At 54.8% G+C, this 20703-nt stretch overlaps 2 protein-coding genes across 10 annotated transcripts in view; one reads left to right on the top strand and one right to left on the bottom strand.

The window, feature by feature from the left end:
* R3HCC1 (R3H domain and coiled-coil containing 1) overlaps positions 1 to 20703 on the top strand; it is a 34922-nt gene that overhangs the window by 9453 nt on the left and 4766 nt on the right. For 2 of the 9 annotated variants that reach the window (XM_045457139.1, XM_045457132.1), the window contains exons 2-8: positions 2148 to 2275; positions 2696 to 2833; positions 3502 to 4096; positions 5076 to 5248; positions 6669 to 6739; positions 8066 to 8161; positions 9167 to 9487. In XM_045457139.1, coding sequence (XP_045313095.1) covers positions 2148 to 2275; positions 2696 to 2833; positions 3502 to 4096; positions 5076 to 5248; positions 6669 to 6739; positions 8066 to 8161; positions 9167 to 9303 — 1338 coding nt within the window. In that variant the 3' untranslated portion in view covers positions 9304 to 9487. Of the gene's footprint in view, positions 1 to 1564; positions 1745 to 2147; positions 2276 to 2695; positions 2834 to 3501; positions 4097 to 5075; positions 5249 to 6668; positions 6740 to 8065; positions 8162 to 9166; positions 9488 to 20257; positions 20553 to 20703 lie in introns of those variants that run through there. The other 7 variants (XM_045457111.1, XR_006707286.1, XM_045457127.1 and 4 more) reach the window with 7 other exon arrangements.
* Positions 10493 to 20703, bottom strand: part of LOXL2 (lysyl oxidase like 2) — a 94935-nt gene continuing 84724 nt past the window's right edge. Inside the window, exons 11-14 of the mRNA XM_045457099.1 lie at positions 15421 to 15536; positions 14144 to 14280; positions 12193 to 12304; positions 10493 to 11429 (exon numbers count right to left, since the gene is read on the bottom strand). Of these exons, the coding sequence (XP_045313055.1) occupies positions 11350 to 11429; positions 12193 to 12304; positions 14144 to 14280; positions 15421 to 15536 (445 nt within the window). The 3' untranslated portion in view covers positions 10493 to 11349. The remainder of the gene's footprint in view (positions 11430 to 12192; positions 12305 to 14143; positions 14281 to 15420; positions 15537 to 20703) is intronic.

The following is a 20703-nucleotide window of genomic DNA, read 5'->3' as shown; positions in this document are numbered from 1 at the left end:
CTGTTGGTTTATCCATTGTGACAGGGAAATCAGGCTTTCTTTGATTTCCTTGGGAATGTGAAGCAGTTATTAACTGCAATTTTATTCTCTTTTCTCAAGATGATCTTCCAATGTACTCTTACCCTCCACGCTCTTTTTCCTACTATGTTCTTTTCTTTTTTTTTTTTTTTTCCTGTAGAAATTCTGTGTATCTTTGGTGCTGCTTTTTGTTCTGTTTACTCCCTTCTGAGTAATAGAGAACCATTTTATCCTTATCTGATATTGTCCCAAAATAGCGTCGGTGGATGCATTTTGATTCTCTTCCACATTTATCTGGGCATCCCTTCAAAACCTCCACCCATGGTGGAGGCCCGCATGCTGACACCTTTTTTTCTGTTCACCCTCTGAGCTGTCCGAAGAAGGTATGGTAGAAAGGGTTCAGGGGCAGTCCTTCTACAAGCTTTGTTTTTACCGTCTCTGAATGTGTTGAACATCTGTACTGTGGACCCTCTAAAGAGGTGGAGGCATGGCTTGTTTCCTGGGTTTTGATTTGTCCCTCTGCTTGGGGGGAGAGACAGCCACTTTGTTGAGAAAGTTGGGTCTTTGTTTTCTGAGTCCCCAGGAATATTTCTCCCAGGTCAGATCTGGTCTGCGGCTGTGGCTGAGTGGGCTTGCCTTCCAGCCTTCCAAGAACCAAAGAAGCCTGGTCGGAGAAACAGTGCCATCTTGTGGCCACTCAGCATTCTCTGCAGGCCTGCTCCCACTTCATTTAAGCCTGTGTGGGGGTGTGGGTGGGGCCTGTAGGGTCAGAAACCAAATGGATGTCTCTTGTTCTTCCTGCCACCCTCCTATCCTCTGCTTCCTCAGAGGCTGGACGTCCCTTCAGGCTGGAGGTAGGCGACGTGCCTGGTCTTCAGAGGCTCCTCGCTACCATGCCCAGAAAGGGGACTCAAGACTTGGCTCCCTTGAGTTCTCCCTGTACTGGGTTTTGTCTTTATCCTAGGTCCTTTTTATTCTTCAAACTATTTAGAAAGATAGTTTTTGTAAATGTGATATAATAGCACCATCTTTTAAAGCAATACTCTGAGAAAAGTGAGAAAGCAAAATGCATCTTAATTTCCCCCCATTTTTCAGTTCCCAGGCCCCTTCTCCAAGCCCATCTTATTAAAAAAAAAAATTTTTTTTAAACAACCAGCCCACCTTTTGAGGTATACTGTCCCCATGACCTTGCCCATATCCTACCGCAGGGTACATTCAGACTGTCCCTTCTCTGTATTAAAAACTGGGTCTTACATATTGTTAGCTCAGGGCTCTGCTTTGCTCTGAGCTTCTGGATTCAAGATGATCAGGGGCTTCCATTTCAGCACCTTTCAGGAAACAGGAGGATTTTGATTCTGTTCTCTTAGATTATAGACCCAGGAGCAGTGTGATGGCAAGAATTTCAAGCCCCAATTAAGGTTACTAATTGGAGTTATTCCTTGTTAGGTCCCTAGGGAGGGGAGCAAGGAGCCGGACAATCTAGCTCATAGGAACCTGGCACATAGGAACCACTCAAAAGTCTTTGCTGAACTTAATTAATCCTAGGAGACAGTGTGCTCTCATGGGCAAAAAAAAAAAACTCCACGACACGCCCCTCTGCCATTTCTGCGATGCCTCCCCCGGGCCGCACGGTGGCGCTGTCAGTCCTCGGAGGCCCGGTGGTGCTTGGGCGCTCCGGGGGCTCGGGCTTCCGGGGGCCCTCAGAGCGGCGGCGACCCGCAGGGCGGTGAGCGCGGCTTGCGGGCTTGGGGGCGGGCAGTCACCCCGGGCTGGCACCGCGCCTTTAGGGCCTCTCGCTGGTGGCCTGGGGAGGGCCGGCTGCGCCCGCCGAGCAGGCCCGAGCGTCGCCGCGCATGTCAGCCGGGCGTGAGAGCGGCGGGCCTGCGCCAGCGAGAGGGAGCGCGGCGTGGGGCTCCTTGTGCAGGGGTGCGCGTCCCCGCAGGGCCAGGAGACTCCTCCCTGGGCACGTCCTTCCCCGCCTCGGAGCCTGGCTCCTCCTCACTTGGAAGAGAGACCTTGGCCGCGGTGGCCTCTACGACCTTTTCGGCGGCAGCGACACTGCGGGGTTGTGGGTGGGCCTGGGGTCTGTGATCTGATCCTGCCGCGTCCGTCTGCCCCCCCCCCCCCAGGCTCTCCCACCTGTCACCCTGGCCCTTCTTTGCTTGGACGGCGTCTTCCTCTCCTCCGCCGAGAATGACTTTGTGCACCGCATCCAGGAGGAGCTGGACCGCTTTCTGCTGCAGAAGCAGCTGTCAAAGTAAGCCGGAGTGGGTGGTGGGGGGTGCAGGCTGCCAGTGCAGGGAGGGCAGATTCGTCCAGAGCCACCTGGGCCCCCTTCCCAGGTACTGGTTCCTACCTGCCTCTGATCTTCGCCTTTGGGTTTAATAACCTGCTCGCTAGCTTCTCCCAGCCACATTTTTCCTGTGTAATTCTGAGCATCACCCAGAGATTTGAAGGGCTCCAGCACAGGAATGGAATAGGACCACTAAGTTCCTGTGATAACCTCTATGCCCATGTCCTTTGCAGGCGGCCAGGGACGCAAGGGGGCAGAGGGAGCCGAGGGTCTAGCCTACCGTAAACTGGGCATGGACCTGGGCTGGGGAGTGGGGGTCAGGCCTTGGGGGGGGGGGCCACCACCCAGAGCCCCTGCTCAGCACTCATTCCCTTCCCTTCCCAGGGTACTTCTTTTCCCCCCACTCTCCAGTCGCCTCCGGTACCTGATCCACAGGACAGCAGAGAATTTTGATCTTCTGAGCAGCTTCTCTGTTGGGGAGGGCTGGAGGAGAAGGACAGTCATCTGTCACTTGGATATCAGGTGTGTATCATAGTGCTGTGGAGGGCCCTCAGAGTTCCTTGTGGGTGGGTGGGTGAGGTGGACAGGAGCCAGAGCCAGCAGGCCCCCAGGCTGCTGCCTCTGGCCCCACCTCAGCTGCTTAAAGACAGTGCTGCCTTTTGCCTCAGCAGTGCACTAAGTGCGCATTGTTTGTGGAATTCATTTGGCAAAATCAGCTATCCACTTGGGCCGAAAGAGAGAAAAATAGAGCAGTTTAAGCGGCGAGAGTGTTTGCCTCGAGAGGCCGTGGCACGAGGGAAGCACATTCGAGCCTCACACGTCTCTGTTACCATGTGCGTCTCTCAGGGTCTTATCACAGTGACTGTGATCCTGGTGTTTAAAGTTACATGTTTTTCTAGTGACAAAGTTCCTAAATGCAAGTACTTATTTCATCTAGCGTATAACCGAAGATTCAGCTATCTCTAATAGTTTATAATACTAGAGGGAGAGCTGGTTGCTTTGGGCTTCTTCAAGGTTGGCATTCAGCCTCCACTACATTGCCTTCCTATGGCATTTTCAGGGGTCATTTTGGCTTGGGTTTTGGCCTAATGCTGACCTGAGAGCCTCATGCCTGAATGGTAGGTAGCTGCAGTAAACCATTTTCCTTAGGGCCTAACCGCGGCTCTGATCCCCTCCTGCTCCTGCTCCAGGTTACCCAGTTCAGATGGACTCTCTGGCCCCTGCCACCCTCCTGCCTCCCAGCCTAGCAAGCACCGAGGACCTCGGCCCACCTCAAACCAAGGAGCACCTGCTGGTCCTCGGGGGGCGCGGGCTGGCCGGTGGCATCGTGGACGCAAACCAGACCAGGCTTTGTATGTGCCCCGAGTACTGCGCAGGCAAGAAGAATGGGTACCACCCTCTACCCAAGGGCCCAAGGGAGATGCTCCAGCTGGTGGGCTCCTGGAAGAGCCTGGAAATGTTGGTGCTGAGGACCTCAACTCTGATCAGGACCTCCCTGTGTTGACAACTCAGGCACCTGAGGACCTAGAGGGCCCAGACCGATGCTGTGACAATGAACAGCTACTGGACCTAGTTGGCATTGAGTCCCCACAGCCCGAGAGCCACTCAGGGACAGGACGTGGGTTGGAGATGGCCACACAACTTGGGGCCAGTCTGAGGCTGGACTCAGAAGAGGCGAATGGGAGTGAGGTGGAGAAGAGCCTGGCAGAGGAGGAAGAAGCAGAGTTGGAAGAGTTGGGGCTTGGCAGCTGCTCCGAGGATGATTACAGTGAGCTGCTACAGGAGGTGATGAGGCTCTTAAACCCAGAAAAGGGAGGGCAGAAGTGAGGTGGGTGTGGTCGAGGGTGGATGGGCACCAAGGGTCCTGGTGAGGAGAGGGTGGGGTTTGTGCTGCCTGAGCAGGGCTGGGTGCTGGGTTTTAGGTGTCCCTTAGGAGACGTAGGGGGGAGCACCGGGCCTTGCACGAAGGAGTCGGGACTGACACGGTGGGAGGATCGAGGCTCAGGATATGGGGTCGGGTACGTAACCACGTAGGAGCTGTTTGACAAGCTCTTCTACCAGCAAGTCATTTTGTTTTTCTGAAGCTCAGTGCCCTCATCTGAGAAACGAGTAATGATACATGCTTCACAAGGTAGCAGATAGGATATGTGTGGAATTGCTTCCTAAACGACTACAGACCTTGGTCATAAGAATGATCTTTCGCCTGAAGCTTTGTTTTACAAATCTCATTTCCTTGGAACTGTGTGTCTGCCCCTGAGACTGGCTATCGTGTTCAGTTGGGAGGGTAGCCATCTTTTATTACTATATTATAGATGAAGGGTAGAGACCAGAAAGACTTGCTTAATATCACATTGTTAAGGGGAGGAAAGATCCTGAACTTGCCCAGTTCTGTCTCTTCCTGACTGTATATCTTTGGGCAGAATTGCTTAACTCTTTGATTTATAGCATTTCCATCTATAAAGAGGGTATATATAGGATACAGTTTTCAGGATTCTATGAAACATATTGTGTGTAAATGCCAGTTACCCAATGGAGACTCCATAAAAGTTACTTTCCCTAAAACTCCCGCCTCTCCACCTTCTAGCCCATTCTGCCATCATGCTGCCTTTCCCAGACTTGCTGGGTATGGCTTCTGTGGGAGGCTACTTTTGGTGCTCACCTCCCTGCCGGCCCAGGAGCCTGCAGGACTGTGTGTGGTTTTGAAAGCAGGTGTTTGGAGCCCTGTGTGTCAGAGCTCCCCTTGCTAAAGGGTGCAATCTCCCAGATAACAGACAACCTGACTGAGAAGGAGATTCAGGTAGAGAAGATCCATGTGGACACGTCCTCCTTCATGGAGGAGCTGCCTGGAGAAAAGGACTTTGCCCACGTGGTGGAGATCTACGACTTTGAGCCGACACTCAAGACTGAGGACCTGCTGGCAGCATTTTCCGAGTTCCAGTGAGTGCTCCCGAAGCTTCAGGGAGGCAGGGGAGGTGGGTGCTGGCCTCTGGAGAGGAGCTAGACCATCGCTTTGTTGTTGGGGACACTTGCCTGCCCTTCCCCAGTGTCTAGCTATCTGGAAAGAAAGGCAGAAAGTGGGTGTGGTTGCCCTAGGCTTCATATTCCTTCTGGCCTATGACTGTACAGAAGAGGAGAGCTGATTTTCTGGTGAGGGACACATTCAGTGGCCCTAGATCTGGTCCTGCTGGTCCGTGGCAGCAGACCTCCATTCTGCCCCCCTGCACCCCCACACGTCTGCCGGGAGCCAGCCCCTCATCAGGATGCATGACACAGGCATGACACAGGCAGCCCACTGCCTCCTCTGCTCCACGTCCCAGCCACCCACTCAGTCAGTGGGCCGAGGGCCATTTCTGTGTAAGAACTGTTTGTGGGGTGAGCTGGGCTTGAATGTGCTTGGGCAGAGTCGGGTGGAGACGGGCATCAAGAGGATATATTGCAAGGAAAGACTTCTGTTTTCCCAAATTTCTTGGATCCAACTCCAGTCTTTTCGCTTTTTCTCTATCTCTCTTTCCTCCAGTCTCCCTTCTCTTTTCCTCCTTAGTCCTTTTTTTAAAATTTTTTAAAAAGGGTTTATTTTTCAGTAATCTCTACACCCAACACAGGGTTCGAACTCACAACCCCGATACTGAGTCGCATCTCCACTGACTGAGCTGGTCAGGTGCCTTCCTGCTTAGTCTTTTAAAAATCCCTTTCTTCATGGCCCCCTTTTCTGACTGCTTCCGAAACTGCCCGCCCTTGCCTCCCTGAGCCTGAGGAAGGCTGAGGGGGCAGCTTCGTGGGGGCAAAGGGGCACATCTGCTCTCGTTCCCTAAAAGCGTGGCCAATCCGGGGCCACCTGTGACTTCCTCAGCCCACGTGGACAGTGCCCACAGAGAAACTGGGGGCCTGAACTGCTTTTGGCCTCTCATCAGCCCCATAGTCTGTGGCTTTCTTGGGCAGTAGGAAGAAAGTTGATTAGGGGCAGTAACACTGACTGCTTATTTTAGGTCCTGTCCTGTGTTCCTAGGACATAAACCCTTTTGTCTCCAGCCTTGGACCCTATGCCCTTGGCCTTGCTGTGATGGTGCCTGTGTGGAGCCATCTTTACCGTTGGCGCTAGGCTCTTTGAGTCCTGGCTTTCTGCAGTCTGGGAATCTGGGACGTATCTGATCAACACGGGTGATACTTATCTTTCTCAAGCTAACCATATGGTCTTCAGAGAAAGTTTGCTGCAAAGGGTGGTCTCCTTCCCAGGGGAGATCGGAACTTGTGTTGAGCTCATAGTGTTGGAGGATTGGAGGTGGGAGGGGACTCCTTTCTCAGAAAGGGTTTTGCCCCTTGCTTTTGTACTCACTCTGTCTCCTCTTCCCTGGCACAGAGAGAAGGGGCTCAAGATTCAGTGGGTAGATGACACGCACGCGCTCGGTGTCTTTCCCTGCCTGGCCTCAGGTAATGTGGCTTCACGGTGGGCTTGGCTCTTCTCTGACTGCCATTGACAAGGGTCCAGGGTGCAGGCTAACCTGAGCGAGTGGACTGCCAGGGCCTACTCCCAGCCTGCCTAATCCAGAAGTTCAGAGGCAGCAGAGTGGGCTCCGGGCCAGGCTGCTCACACCCTCCCCTGTTCACGGTGGTGCCTGTTTCAGATTCTGGTGACATTTACTGAGTACATGTCTCAGGCCAAGCTCATGGGGCTTCCACATATTAAATCATAAGAAAGTGCTCTTTTCATAGGTAAAAAGCATTTAAATACTGATAATTTCGTCTGGTTCAGACAGATGCATTTTTACTTGGTTTTCATTGCAGCCTCAAGATGTAGGTCAGATTACTTCTATTTTACAGAGGGCGAGACTGAGGTGCCCAGAATGCCAGTGGTCTGGGATGTCAAATCTGGGGGTGTCAGCCAACCTCCTGGCTGTAACTCTGGGCTCCTGCTCCCTCTCGGCCACTTTCCGAAGCTGCTGCTGCCACACCACTGCTCACTATGGGTGTATTTATCAAGACCCTTGACCTCCTTGGCTGGGCTTTTCATAACCACGAGCTTCTGAACACCAGAGCTGGGAGAGGCCATAGCTGGTGTGGGCCCAGTTCTCAGGAGAGCCTGAGGTGTTTAGAGAGCAGAAGGACTGGGGCAGCCCCACAGAAGGACCTGACTGAAGGGGAGGCAGGGAGGATGGCCACAGGGTGTGGTGCAAAGAATGGGCGCTGGGTGAGGCTCAGCCACGGCTGCCTTCTGGGCTCTGCCAAGCTGTGTGCGATGAGTACGTCACGTCCTGGCCTCAGTTTCCTCATGCATAAAAGGGTGGCTTGGACCCGAAGCCCCTGCAAGCTCTGACATGCTGAGTCTGACATGCTCAAATACTCCATGACCCCGCAGAACTCGGGATATTGAGGGCATGCGCCTGGGAGAGTCGTGAGTGGGGGAAAGGGTAGAGTTTATTTGAGGCTCCTGGGCTTTAGAAGGTGGGAGCCTGCCTTCCCTGATGTCACAATTGCAGCCTTGCTGGTTGGTGTGGCTCCCGACCACCCCACGGTAGCGTGTGGAAGCTGGCCCTGCACGGGTGCCCTGTGTAGGCCTGCGGGGCGCTGGGCGTGAGGTGAACAGATGGTGGTCGTCTCTTGCCCAGTCAGAGTGGTGTCAGGGCAGCCCTGTTCCCGAGCCTTAAATGGGCGCACAAAGCAGCTCCATCAGTTTGGGGTGATACATGCATCCCTTGTCCCTGAGGGGGCCTCACCAGGAAGAAGAGCAGTGGCTTCAGATCTGTTTTCTTTTCATAGCCGCTGAAGCCCTGACCAAGGATTTCTCTGTGCTCAAGATCCGGCCCCTTACGCAGGGAACCAAGCAGTCAAAGCTGAAAGCCTTGCAGAGGCCAAGTAAGGAAGCCAGTTGTGTCCCGATTGAAAGGCTGTATGAGTGTTTGGTTGGGCAGGGTGGGGCCTTCCCTCCAGATTCATTCCTTGGTCTTCAGCTGTCTGCCCTAGGACCCCTGGGCTACAGTGGCCAAAGGGGTGCTCCTCCCCCACCCTGGAGGCTGGAGTGCCTAGGGAAGAAGGGCCCCAGGAGGGAGAGCTATTTGCCAGCTTCTCTGTGCTGGACTTGCCCTCCTGTGCGTACCTCTTCTGGGTGCTGTTCAGGGAAAAGCTTGGTTTTTCCTGTAGGGTCATGGGAGCCATATTTTACAGTGGGGTCGAAAGAGCTTGGATTCTGGGGTCAGCCCTGGGTATGATCCCGCTTCTGTCACCTATTTAAGTTGACCTTGAGCAAGCCACCTAATGTCTGTGAGATGGTCCCTGTCTCTGTAAAATAAGCAGATTGTATTGGGTGTATTGGAGGAGTGAGCAAAAGAGCCTGGCAGACCTGTCTAGAGCAGTGGGGGGCACACAGAAGATGCCAAGTAAATGATACCTCCTCTTTTTTTTTCCTCTTCTCCTTCCAGAAAGCACGATGGGGGCTTTTAGAGGCCAGTTTTCTGTGGCTGCAAAGCAGTGACTGGCAAAAGTGGCCCAGAAGAGGCCGGCCGAGGCTATCCAATGCTCTTGTGGCCTCTGTAGCCTTTGCCCCAGACTTGGGGACAGTAAATATCCTGTCAGTCCCAGAGCTCCAGGTGTCCCACCTGACTTGACTTCCCTCTCAGATGGCTCTGCAGTTCAGAGAGGTATATAAGATTAGCCCACCCTCCTTCCCCTCACTTCCCCCAGACGGAGAGACAGGGAAGGTGCAGAAGCAGCAGGATTAGGTGAGGACCCCATGGGCATCATGCTGTGGGCACAGCTGGGCCTTAGAGGTTGGCTCAGATGGCCTCTAGTCTGCTGTCATTGGGAGGAGTGGTGGCCACAGCCTTGAATTCAAGTCCCCGTCCCATGGGGCTTTCCTTTTAGAGCTCCTGCGTCTGGCGAAGGCGAGACCACAAACAAATACAGCGGTGGCCAGGAGGCTGGTGGCCCGGGCCCTGGGGCTCCAACACAAGAAGAAAGAGCGGCCTGCGGTCGAGTCTTCTACCTCCCTGAGACCCTGAGAGGCCCAGCAAGCCTGGATCGGTGGCCCCAGGACGAAGCTGGTGCGCCAACACCACAAGCCTTTATAGACACCGGAACAGCCCTGCACTATTTGTCAGGGTGTCCTTGTTGGGTGTGGTGGGCTTTAGTTTGGTCTAGTTCCAGAAGTTGAGAAAAAATAAAAACCTGACAGTTGTTTCCAAATGCGATGGTCTGCCAGGCAACACCAGGGGGTGCTGTCTGTCTCCTAGTTTAGACTGGGGCTGCCGAACAAAAGGGGCCCCTAGATTGGCCTGGAGGATCCCAGCTGGGCCTCAGGCATTTGGCCCAGCGCCTGCCCAGTACATGGGGGGAGGAGGTTGCACCTGTTGTGTGACACCTGCCCAGTCTCCTAACAAGTTGGGCATCCTAACCTGCCGTGGGCTACAGGGCAGCATTGGGCTGATGGCAGTGCTGAGGGCACCAACGCTGTGAACTTGTCCTCGTGTTAACCTGCCGGCGTGGGTTACAGAGGGGCTTCTTGCAGAATTCTGTAACTGTGAGCAAAGCCAAGAGGTAAAATCTGAAATGGCCCATGAGTTTGAGCCCCCCTCACAGGACAAGGGCATCTATGGGGACAAGGTCTCCAGTCACTCATTTTTCTGGTGTGGGTGGATTTGGTGCCAAGGCGGCCCTATCTGGTGCTCCGGGGTCATTGTGGACCCTTCTGACCCGCTGGGCCGCAGCACGCTCTCGATACGGGTGAGAGTCCCCGTGTCTGGGGGAGAGTGGCTAGCCTCGACCGCCCACCCTGCCAGTGCTGGGCAGAGCTCAGCCACTGCTCTGTGGGCGCACATGCTCCGCATCACCCTCCCTCCCTTGGAGCCTGGCCGAGGCGCTGCCCTTGCGGGAAGAAACTCCCCCCTCCGCCCCCCAGTCCCACGAGATGGTTTAAATCTAAACGTCCCATCCGGTCCTAACACAGCCACCGTGCCCCCTGAAAGACACTACAGAACAAGTTCAAGAAAGGTCATGACTTGTGTTTTTGTGATCCAGAAGGCAGGAGTTGGTCTTTTCTGGTGGGAACTGAGGGAGACCCCCTGCAGCTGCTCTGGAAGGTCTCTGCAGCCGTGAACCTGTAAGTGCATGCCGGGCTCCCTCCCGCCTACTGTACGGAGCAGCTCTGCGGCTCAGAGCCAGGTACAGAGGCCCAAATGAAACACAGATGCGTACCATAAACTTTTTATTCAAAGTTTCAAGTATGTGTAAGTGTCTGTGATGACACATGGCGCTCGGTGGGTGTCCTCATCACCCAGGACCCTGGCTATAGCACCGCTGAATCAGTTAACCCACAGAATTGGAACAACAGAAGGATGAGCCACTTACACAGGTGGGTTGGGTTTTTCTTTTGACCTATACTTTCCAAGGCCCAGATGCCCATTAAATGCCACTAAGTTGCTTTGTATTTGAAAGTCTGTGAAAATATAATAATGGTATCTTGAAAAATAAGAGGATTTGGGAGGGGGACCGGGGGAAGCACCAACTCTGAGCTCACCTAATTAGAAAAACACATGGCAGCATTATCTGTGTATGTGAATATGATAGAGGCAGTCTGTTTAATTGGAAGAGAGGTCTAGATATTCAAGTTGGCTGGACATGAGCTAAGAGAAGGACAAATGGAATTCAGCCCGACCTGACCGCCTTGGGTTGATAGTTCATACTACCAACATGGCCCCGTGGTATCTGTCGTGAGTTGAGGGGGGTGCTCTCCTACTTGAGGTGGACCGTGCTTTGGGTGGGATGCTCTGCTGCTAACCGTGCTCCTGGGGTCCCAGACAAGATGGCTCTTGGCACCCATGGCCCTGTGGCCAAGCCCCACCCTGGAGGTCGTCCTCAGGCTCCAAAGGTCAGGCAGCAGCCCCCAGCAAATGACAGGCACACCCCTTTCTCCTGGGCCTTGGGCATGGCTGCAGGGGGTCGAGATGGGGCAGGGGCGGGGCTGGCGAGGAGGGAGTGTGGCCATCAGTCAGACTGCAGTTGTTGGGGACGATGCGCTGTGGCCTCAAGACAGGAGGTGACCTGGTGCTTTACCGTGTGGAGAGCTGGTTATTTATGAGTCCACTGAAGTGTTCAAACTTTTTTTCCGTCTCTTCACTGAAGGAACCACCTGAAGGGTAGGCATCGGGGAGACCGAGTTTGGCAAAACGCATGCTCAGCCTTCTCCCCCATTGGAACTGCCGGCCTCAGGGGCCCTGGAGCCACCACCCTCCACCAAATGGCCTGCTGGGGCCACTTCTGTGCGACGCCACCAGGGCAGCAACTAGGTGCTGGTCATCCCCGGGGCCAGGCCCACATCAGGTGTTCAGGCAACACGAGAGAAGGAGCAACTAGACATAGCGAGTTTAGTTTTTGCCATCCCGAGAGTGGGGGGCGTCTCTCTTCCTGCCGAAGAGGAAGCTCTGCTCCCTGTCTTGTTCCCCAGTGTGTGTAGTGCGAGGATAAGTTTCTTTGTTGGCCACCAGACGCCACAGTGCTTGACTAGCCTCTGGTTCTCAACAGAGGAAAATGATACACAGAACCCACAAATTGCTGACGCCCACATGTTTGAGGTCACATGCGTAATGAGATGGCCTCAGCTCCAAGCCCGGTGCCGTGCCTCCCTCCTTCCCCGGCCAGAGCTGGCTGCAAAAACCCAGCCTCTGTCCAGGCCTTCTGTGTCTACAGCTTCCTTCCTGTGCATGGAAATGGGAGGCTGGCTCCATTCCCCACGCTCGTTACCCGAATAAGGAAGCTGCTCTGATTCCTCGACAAAAGGCAGCTCTCGCCTGTCTCCTGGAGGCGGGGGGGAGGGGGGGGGCTGCGGGGGGCTGGCGGGCCTGGGGGCAGCTCTGGGTGTGCCGTGCTCCCCCACCAGTGCCCAGGGACCTTACCTATGTGGCAGTTGTACATCCAGATGCGGTGGCCGTCGTAGCGGGTCCTGCACTTCATGATGTTGTTGGTGTAGTCAGACTCCGCAACCTCGTAGTTGGGGTTAATGACAACCTGGGGGCGAGTCAGGTCAGAGGGCGCTGCTGAGTCCTGCCCTGGTCACCCTTCACCCCGGGCCCAGGCTCTACTGAGACCAGCCCTGCCTCCACAGTCGGGGCGACCTCCTGCTCCAAGAGCAGCCCTGGGGCAGGACTAGCCAGAGATGAGGGGTCAAGGCTGGGAGGAGTGAGAATGTGCACCTCTGTCTGCCTCTCTGTGATTCACACACATATACCCTCCCATAAGTCGGCCTTCAAAAAGGGGTTACCCTCTCCTGGGTGCCCCGGGAGGTTTGAGATTAGTAGAGGCAGGGATGGGGGCCCAAGGAGGCCACAGAACAGGCTGTTGATAGGAACTAGAAGGGAGCTGGGGAGCAGGATGTGCTGAGATGGGATGGGACAGGCCGTGTGCTCCTGGAGATGTGACTTCACACACGTCCCTGCCTCTGAGCCTTTCCTGCAGGCCCTTCTGCCTGGAAGGCACGTCCTCCTTCCCTGGCTCTCTCCCGCCTTTGGCAGCATTACTGAGGTCTGCTCTTAGGTCCATGTGGGAATGGAGAGGGCCAGTGAATCCCAGGCCAGGGCTATCACACATCTAAAATTCCATGTCTGTCCCAAGGGAAATACTCTTTTCCATTAATCAGAGGCACAAACGCTCCCAGTAAGTTAACTTGCTAATTGTGTCGTCAGGGGTCAGGAACATGGATACAGAGTTGATGTGACCTGGGTTTGCCTGGCTGTAAAATGAGGGTAGTAGTAAAGGCCTTCATTGGGGGAATTACATTCATTCACAGGGTTTAGGCACGGCCAGGCCTGGCATCAATCTTCAACGAGCCCTAGTTATTAAATAGGTGGCATTTGTCAGGACACACGAGAATACACGTTCACCCAGCAAAGTGGTAGCAAACCTCAAACACAAAACCCTGGGCACAGTGTACGTGCACAGAGACATGGATATTCATTTTTAAAATAAAGAGCACTCTGCTCTTTGGCTGGGCCTCTCCAAGTCTGCGGTTTTGGGTTTGGGGGTGGAAAAGTGCTTGGCTGTCTGATTTCCAGCCTCTGAAATTGCACAGGAAAACTTTCAAAGCCCCTCTGTGGTCACTTCTGTGCAGGTGTTGGTTCTTCCCAGGGCTGTCTCCAGGGTGGGGACCACGGGCCGGGCTCTGGGCTGGCTGAATGCCCCTTGGGAAAGTTTTCAAGGCAGAATGACACATTTCTGGTCACCCACTTTGCCACCCAGCAGGGTGAGCTCGAGACCTAGACGGGTGGCGGTGTAGGAATGTGCCAGGGCGCCAGGGAGCTCTGCGGGCCGGAGCGCACCTGTGCTCCAGAGAGGGCGATGCCGGGAATGTGGTGCCCCTGCTCCCATGCCAGGGGCACGGCTGGAGCATGCCACTGTGTCTGCAGGAAGGCAGCAGCATTGTCCCCTCTGCAGACCCTTTCGGGAGGTCACCTTTTCTGGGAGAGGCAAGTCACAGACGCTTGCGAGTGAATGGCTCCTCCTGAGCTTATTTCCAGCCTCGACAGCACAGACAGGGGAGGGTGAGGGCACGGGAGGGGTGGGGGGGGAGGTGACAGTCTGTGTCAGAGGACACCACGGATGTGGGGTGCCTTAGGGTCTGTGGAACAAATTCTCAGCCTGAAGACCAAACCTGGCTACGCGCACGCGCTTTGATTCGCAAGTGTTAACGCGACGTCTCAGGGGCCTGGCAGCTCCCCAAGGGCTTTGTGTGCCTCCCTGCACGTGTTCTGTGTTTGGACACCGCCACCAAGGGGGCTGCCTCCCCCGTCACTGGGGAGAAGGCCGCTCCTCCCCTCAGCAGGGGCTGAAACCCCCTCCTGTGCCCCTCACCTGGAACAGGTAGTCTCCAGGGGGTACGTCAGTGATGTCGACCCACTGGCAGTCGATGTCATGGCGATACATGTCCCAGCAGCCCATGGTGATGCCCTGTTCACCGAAGTTGGCACACTCATAATTCTTCTGGATGTCTGCAGGCGGGGGCAGAGGGAAGCCCGGTCACCATGCACCCTGGCCCCACTGCCTGAACTACTTGTCCTCCCAGCTGCTCTTCCCCCAAAGAGCCCCAAGAAGGCCTGCTGGGTGGGTGACGTTCCCAGAGCCCACACTCAGCAAATCTCTCCCGTCCCCCAAGTCCTCAGAACTCTGCTGCTTCTGGGCTTGGCATCCCATCTCCCCACTGTGCAGGCTTCTCATCCGTTCTCATTTCATTGGAATCCTTGCCTTGATTCCCACATCCCACCCGTCCCTTTAGGCCCAGCCTGGCGCCTCCTGTTCCACGAAGCCTCCCCTGGCCACTCTGGCATTTCCACTAGCCTGGGAATGGAGTGAATGCTTATCTGGGATCGTTCTGGTGCTGATTATTTAGCTTAATGTGGCGGTCATCTTGCCACCCTCTGGACAATCAGCACTTGGATGTGGGCCTAGGTCTGGTTTGTGAATCCGACCCTTAGTGGGTCAGCTGGTTGCCGGGTACGTAGTAGGTGCTCAAAAACCCATCTGTGTGTGTGATTTCCTGGCATGGCATGTCCCTGACACATTTATTGAGAGGCTACCATGTCTGGGCACTAGTCTGAGCACTGGGTATATGGAGAGGAATCACTGTGTCTCCCTTGAGGCCCAGTCAGGTCCGGACGGCAGGCATGCCCACAGGTGATCACAGTGCAACCATAATGGCCTGCTAGGGGTGTGGGCAGAGAGCTGCCTCTGTCTGGGGGAGTCGAGAGAGTCCAGGAACCTCAGAGGTGGGTCTTTTGGGCTTGGACTCAGAGAGCATGAGCCTGCGGGGCAGGGGTACCCGGTGCTGGGACACAGGGAGAAAGGCTGCAGCAGCCAGAGGGAGAGGGGACCACGTGCCAGGTTTGGGCCTTACCCAGGGGACCGTGTGGACCCACCCGTGCCCATCAGCATAACTCTGGGGGCTCCTTCATAGCCAGGCCTTGCCCACAGAGCTGGGGCCATGGAAGGCCCTGGCTAGAGAAGGGTCACGGGGAGAGTCAGCAGCGGCCAGTGGGACAGAGTCCAGCATCAGGCCTGGGATCCAGGACAGGTGGGGGCATCTGAGCCCCTCTGAAGCCCCCCCCACCCCCCACCCCCCCACACAAAGATACCTCCTTCGCATTCTGTGTCCTCCAGGCAGAAGCTGGCTTTGTGGCCCTCTGCCACCTTGGTACCATTGAGGTTCAAGAGGTCATAGTGGGTGAACACTTCCATGCTGTGGTAGTGCCTGAAGCGAGAGAGAGGGCCCGCGGGTCAGTGTCTGGAGGAGCTGCCGCCTGCAGCTGGAGCCAGCAGCGTGGTTCGAGCGGGGACAGGGCCTGAGGGCGGGGAGGGCAGAAGCAGAGGCCGCTAACCGCTAACCATGGGGCTCCAGCGGCCACGCTCCGGCCCGGCCCCGGCTGTCACCAGCTGAAGGGGGATAACAATGTAGGGAATGCAGGAGGTACTGTGGGGGTTAGCGAGGGGGTGAGCACCGCGCCTGGGATACCATACGCTCAATAAACTAAGCTATCTAGAGGCTCCTGGGGGGCTCAGTGGGTTAAGCGTCCGACTCTTGATTTCGGCTCAGGTCGTGATCTCACGGTTCTGAGTTTGAGCCCCACATTGGGCTCTGCGCCGACAGCGGACCCTGCTTGGGATTCTCTCTCTCTCTCTCTCTCTCTCTCTCTCTCTCTCCTTCTCTCTGCCCCTCCCCTGCTTGTGCATGCGCACTCTCTCTCCCTCAAAATAAATAAACTTTAGGGGCGCCTGGGTGGCGCAGTCGGTTAAGCGTCCGACTTCAGCCAGGTCACGATCTTGCGGTCCGTGAGTTCGAGCCCCGCGTCGGGCTCTGGGCTGATGGCTCAGAGCCTGGAGCCTGTTTCCGATTCTGTGTCTCCCTCTCTCTGCCCCTCCCCTGTTCATGCTCTGTCTCTCTCTGTCCCAAAAATAAATAAACGTTGAAAAAAAAAATTTAAAAAAAAATAAATAAACTTTAAAAATTAATTAAGATATCTTTAATAGGTGTTTTTCATAATCCTCCGGGGCACGAACGTGGCTCTCCCAGCCCATTCCTATTGGGTATGCTTACCGCAGACTGATAAAAGTGATTGATGTCTTTTGAAAACTTTTTTTTAATGTTTTGGTTTTTTTTTTTTTACATTTATTTATTTGAGAGAGACAGAGCGTGAGCAGGGGAGGAGCAGAGAGAGGGAGACACAGAACCCAAAGCAGGCTCCAGGCTCTGAGCTGTCAGCACAGAGCCTGACGCAGGGCTCGAACCCACGAACCGCGGGATCATGACCTGAACCGAAGTCGGACGCTTAACCGACTGAGCCACCCAGGCGCCCCTGAAAACTTTTTTAAGTGGGAATTCGGTGGGGAGGGAAAGAACAGAAAGGGGAGGGCACGTGGAGGAAGGGGGAGAGGCGGGAAGAGCAGCGGGGTATCTGGACCAGCCCCTCACACAGCCCAGTGTCAGGCAGGAAGTGGGACTAGGACGCAGCGAGGCCTCAGCCTCCCTGGCACCAGCTAGGGAGTGAGCGACAGGACTCTGTGCTCCTGGCACATAAAGGGGGAGAGAGCGTTTCTCAGGCCCTTGGGAAGGAGCAGAGCATGGCAGCCGCGTCCTCGTGGGCCCCGGAAGAGAGGCCGGAGAGCTTGTGTGACCCAGCTGCTCTAGCCCCGCGCACCGTTTACATAACAGTGTCCCATCTCTTGGCCTGGGAGGGATTGAGAACAGATGCAGATTCTTGGAAGGTGGTGCATTTGGGTCAGACCAAACAAGGGGAACATGGCTGCCCCTTGCGGGCGGGGGCCTCCCTGAGGCGCTCTGCTGGCCAGGCCCATCCTAAGCTGCCATGCGAGCATCACAGGCGTCTGCAATTACTGGAACACACTCGTCGCTGCCATTGCGGGGACACGGGGCAAATGGGGAGACAGAAGTTCAAGGCACCCAAGGCACGGGGAGCAGAATGCCTGGTTGTGTTTAGGCACGACCTGAGCCTCTTCCTCAGGAAAGTGGGAATGATAACAGGACCCACTCTCAGGGCTCCTGGAAGGACTGAATCAGAGAAACTGCAGAAAAACCTCACGCGGGGCTTGTAACAGAGCGGCACTCGGCATCTGTCGGCTCTCTCTTGTTTCTCCGGCCCGCAGTAGTGCCAGGAGTAGTAGTTTCGTCACCACCACCACTATTCCCACTACCATTCCCAGGCTTCCTCACCCCCCAGGTCTCACGGGGCCGGCCTCAGGCTCCCTCCGCGGGAGTACTGCAGTCAGGACAGAGGCAAGAGAGGAATGAAAAGGATCGGTTTTCTGAGAGGAAATTAAAGGCTCTTTCCCCCTTCCTCCTGTGTTTGCTTGTGCTAAAAATGTCAGGAGTTCCTAAGCTGGGCTTTTCCCAGGTCGCTGATGTCTCTGGGTAAAGCGATGCTGGGCCAGGGGCCCCCTGAGAACATTCACAAGGACGCATTTTGTGGCAAGTGGAAGTGATGACTTTGAACGAGTCTATTTTGGCTGCTTGCAGGAGCAGGATGAGACATGAGGTCTGACTCATTGCCTAAAACATGTCTGCATCTTTCAGAGAGGGGTTTATGTTGCCATGTTTACCGGCTGGAAAGACTGAAGAGAAATAGGTTTATGTTCCGTTGTCTAAATAAAATTCAGACGGAGGCCACAGATGGACTGTTGTAAGGCTGACCTTCTCCCGCTCCCCCTGCTTCCTGCACGCTTGATTTAAGTCTTCCCTAGCTCTTCAGTTTTTCCCCTGCGAACACTAGGAGGGAACAGCTGGTTCGGAGCCTCTTGATCCCAGCTAGCTGCAGTCCTGGAGCTCCAGTGCTTTATCTCTGGGACAGGTGTGGACATGACCCCGGGGCCACGTCCTCCTCCCCGCCGGCTGGCTGTGGAGGCCAGGGGCACCCCCCAACTATGCACCCCAGGAGATCTAGATGGGGCTACCAGGAAGACGGACGGGCGTGTACTAGTGATGAGGGTATACTTCCTCTTTCCAGGCTAAGGTGTCCTGACTTTTGCAAGCCTTAAGAGGACGCCTGATCCATGGGGTAGACCTAGGGAAACTCTAACGTGGAAAGAAATTCCAGAACCTAAGAAGAGAGAGCATAACCTGACACTTGGTGGAAGTCATTGTAATCTGGATAAAAGGAAGGATGGCCTTCTAGCACAAGACTCCAGAGCTCGGTATCCTAAGACATGGTACCAGGGGAAGAAGGAGCTGATGAGTACGTGAACGACCCACAAGGCTGGTCCAGAGGAAGATGGCGGGTTTGGGTATATCCCTTGTCCTCCTAGGTTGTTGGGGGCCCAAATAAAACTCTGCATCAGAGAGTCCGTGCGCACTGTAGAGGAGATGCTGTCACTCTTCATCCTGTCCCATACCAGCCACATGTCATAGAGTGGACAGTCCTGGCTGGTGCTCAGCTGTGGCTGGGACAGTGCTCTGTCCCCACGGCAGAGGAAACTGGGGGTGTGCTCCAGTCTCAGGAGGTGCTATCATGAAGGGCGGGGGCCTTCACCCTTCCACCCTGCTTCCCCATGTGTGAGGAAGAGCCCTCTGGCCAGGCCAAAGCCCTACGGATGCGACAAGGGCCTAACATGGGCTCACAGGGGCCACATCACACCTGTGGGGCTTTGATCCAACATGGGGGCCTGCTCTGCATGTGGCAGAAGCAGGGCAGAGCGAATGAAAGTCTCTCCTTGCAGCAGGGCTGTCCCTGACTCGCTGGGCTGGCACCCATGCTGGACATCCACCTCCCCACAGGCCAGCTCCTGGCGCCTCTCCAGGGGCTTCCTGAGCTGTGAAGGCCTCAGAGGAGAGCTGCTCTGTGCTCACCTTCGTCCGGACCCCGTGGAACCTGTGATGTGATGTGTCAGTTAAAGAGGTGTGGCTCCACCCCCTGGGGCGCAAGTGGCAGGAGGGCAGGATCATCAAGCAAGGACATGATGCATAGGAGAGAGAACAACTCAGGGCATTTTTTCCTATGTCTGATTGGCAAGGCAAGTGCTAAGGGGGTCAGTCTTCACGTTTCATTTTAAGGCTTTCAAGGAACACAGTTCTGTTCCTCATTGTACCATCAATTAAATTGGGAGTGATAGTTTTCCCCATTCATACTAATTTGAGCCAGGGTTCTCAACTTTGGCTCCGAGGTCTGTAAATCTGCTGAGATAGGGTATTAAGTCTTCCAGAAATAATTTGTTTTGAGTGGAGGGAGGGCCTGCTTTCATCAGACTCTCAAAGGGACCCAACAGAGGTATGGGGCCAGGAGTCCTATTGACAGGTCCTCCTACAGAGCCTGGAGAAGCCCCCTGGAGCTCTGGAGGCCAGGGTGCAGGGGTGTCCTCTTATGTTCCCTGAGATCTTATGGTCATAGGCTCTCAGTTACGGACCAGGAAGGGGTGGCTTGGAGGGACATATCGCTTGGCCAGCATGTTTTTTCTACCCATCCCTCCCAAATCGTTGATGGGAACATCTGTAAGCAAAGAAATGAAATAGACTACAGGAAAATCAGGGGGTGGGGTGACATAGAGATCGGAATGCCTGGGGCTCCAGATCAGAAGAAACACTTCCATGGTGTTGCCATGTGTATTCTTAGAGGACAGACCATTGCTCGGAGAGCAAGCATATGTCCCACGGAGACTTCTGCCATGTAATGTCTGGGTGGACCGCCATGTGTGGGACAGAGATGCAATTATGTTCCACTTATAATAAGCAACATCAGCCCCCGCAGACCCAGGGCTCCCACCACGTAGTCTCCAAAGGAAATCAGGCACCAATATGGTCATGACTTTAATTTTACTCTTTGACTTCCACCCTGCAGAAGGCTGGCATGTTTCTATATAAAGGCCAAAAATTCTTTGGCTAGTCGGGACATTCAAAACATAATTTATAATAATTATAAAGGAAAATCAACACCCTAAGTTCTATCATAGTCTTTTCTTTTGAAACAGATGGAACAGCTCTATCCCAAGACTTATTCGAATGTGACCGGACCGTCAGTTGTGACAGGAAAAAGCAGGAAAAGGATAGCTTTCTGATGAAGATTCAGCAGAGGTAACAGAAAGATTTGCCCACGCCCTGGGGTCAGACAGCTGGGAGTGGAGGGTCCCTGCCGGGCAACTTCTTGTGTTACCCTGGGCAAGTCATGTAGACACTGAGCCTCTGTCTCCTTACCCTTGAAAATGAGGGTTCCATGTGCCTGGCAGTTAGAAGGGGGTCAATAAACGTCAGTTCTTGTGCCCCTCACAGTGCCTGCTTCCTTTTCGAGCTGGAAGGACGCCTAACGATTGATCAGCTGGGCTGGGGCTTCTCAGGCTCTGATGTGAGATGCGCACATGAGCGGGTGACGCTGACAAAATGCAGATTCTGATGGGAAGGTCTGCGGTGGTCAGGCTCT

Source organism: Leopardus geoffroyi, chromosome B1 (genome assembly GCF_018350155.1).
Source record: "Leopardus geoffroyi isolate Oge1 chromosome B1, O.geoffroyi_Oge1_pat1.0, whole genome shotgun sequence".
Classification (NCBI taxonomy): domain Eukaryota; kingdom Metazoa; phylum Chordata; class Mammalia; order Carnivora; family Felidae; genus Leopardus; species Leopardus geoffroyi.
Note: the sequence above shows the minus strand (reverse complement) of the source record. Positions and strands in the feature narration are given on the sequence as shown.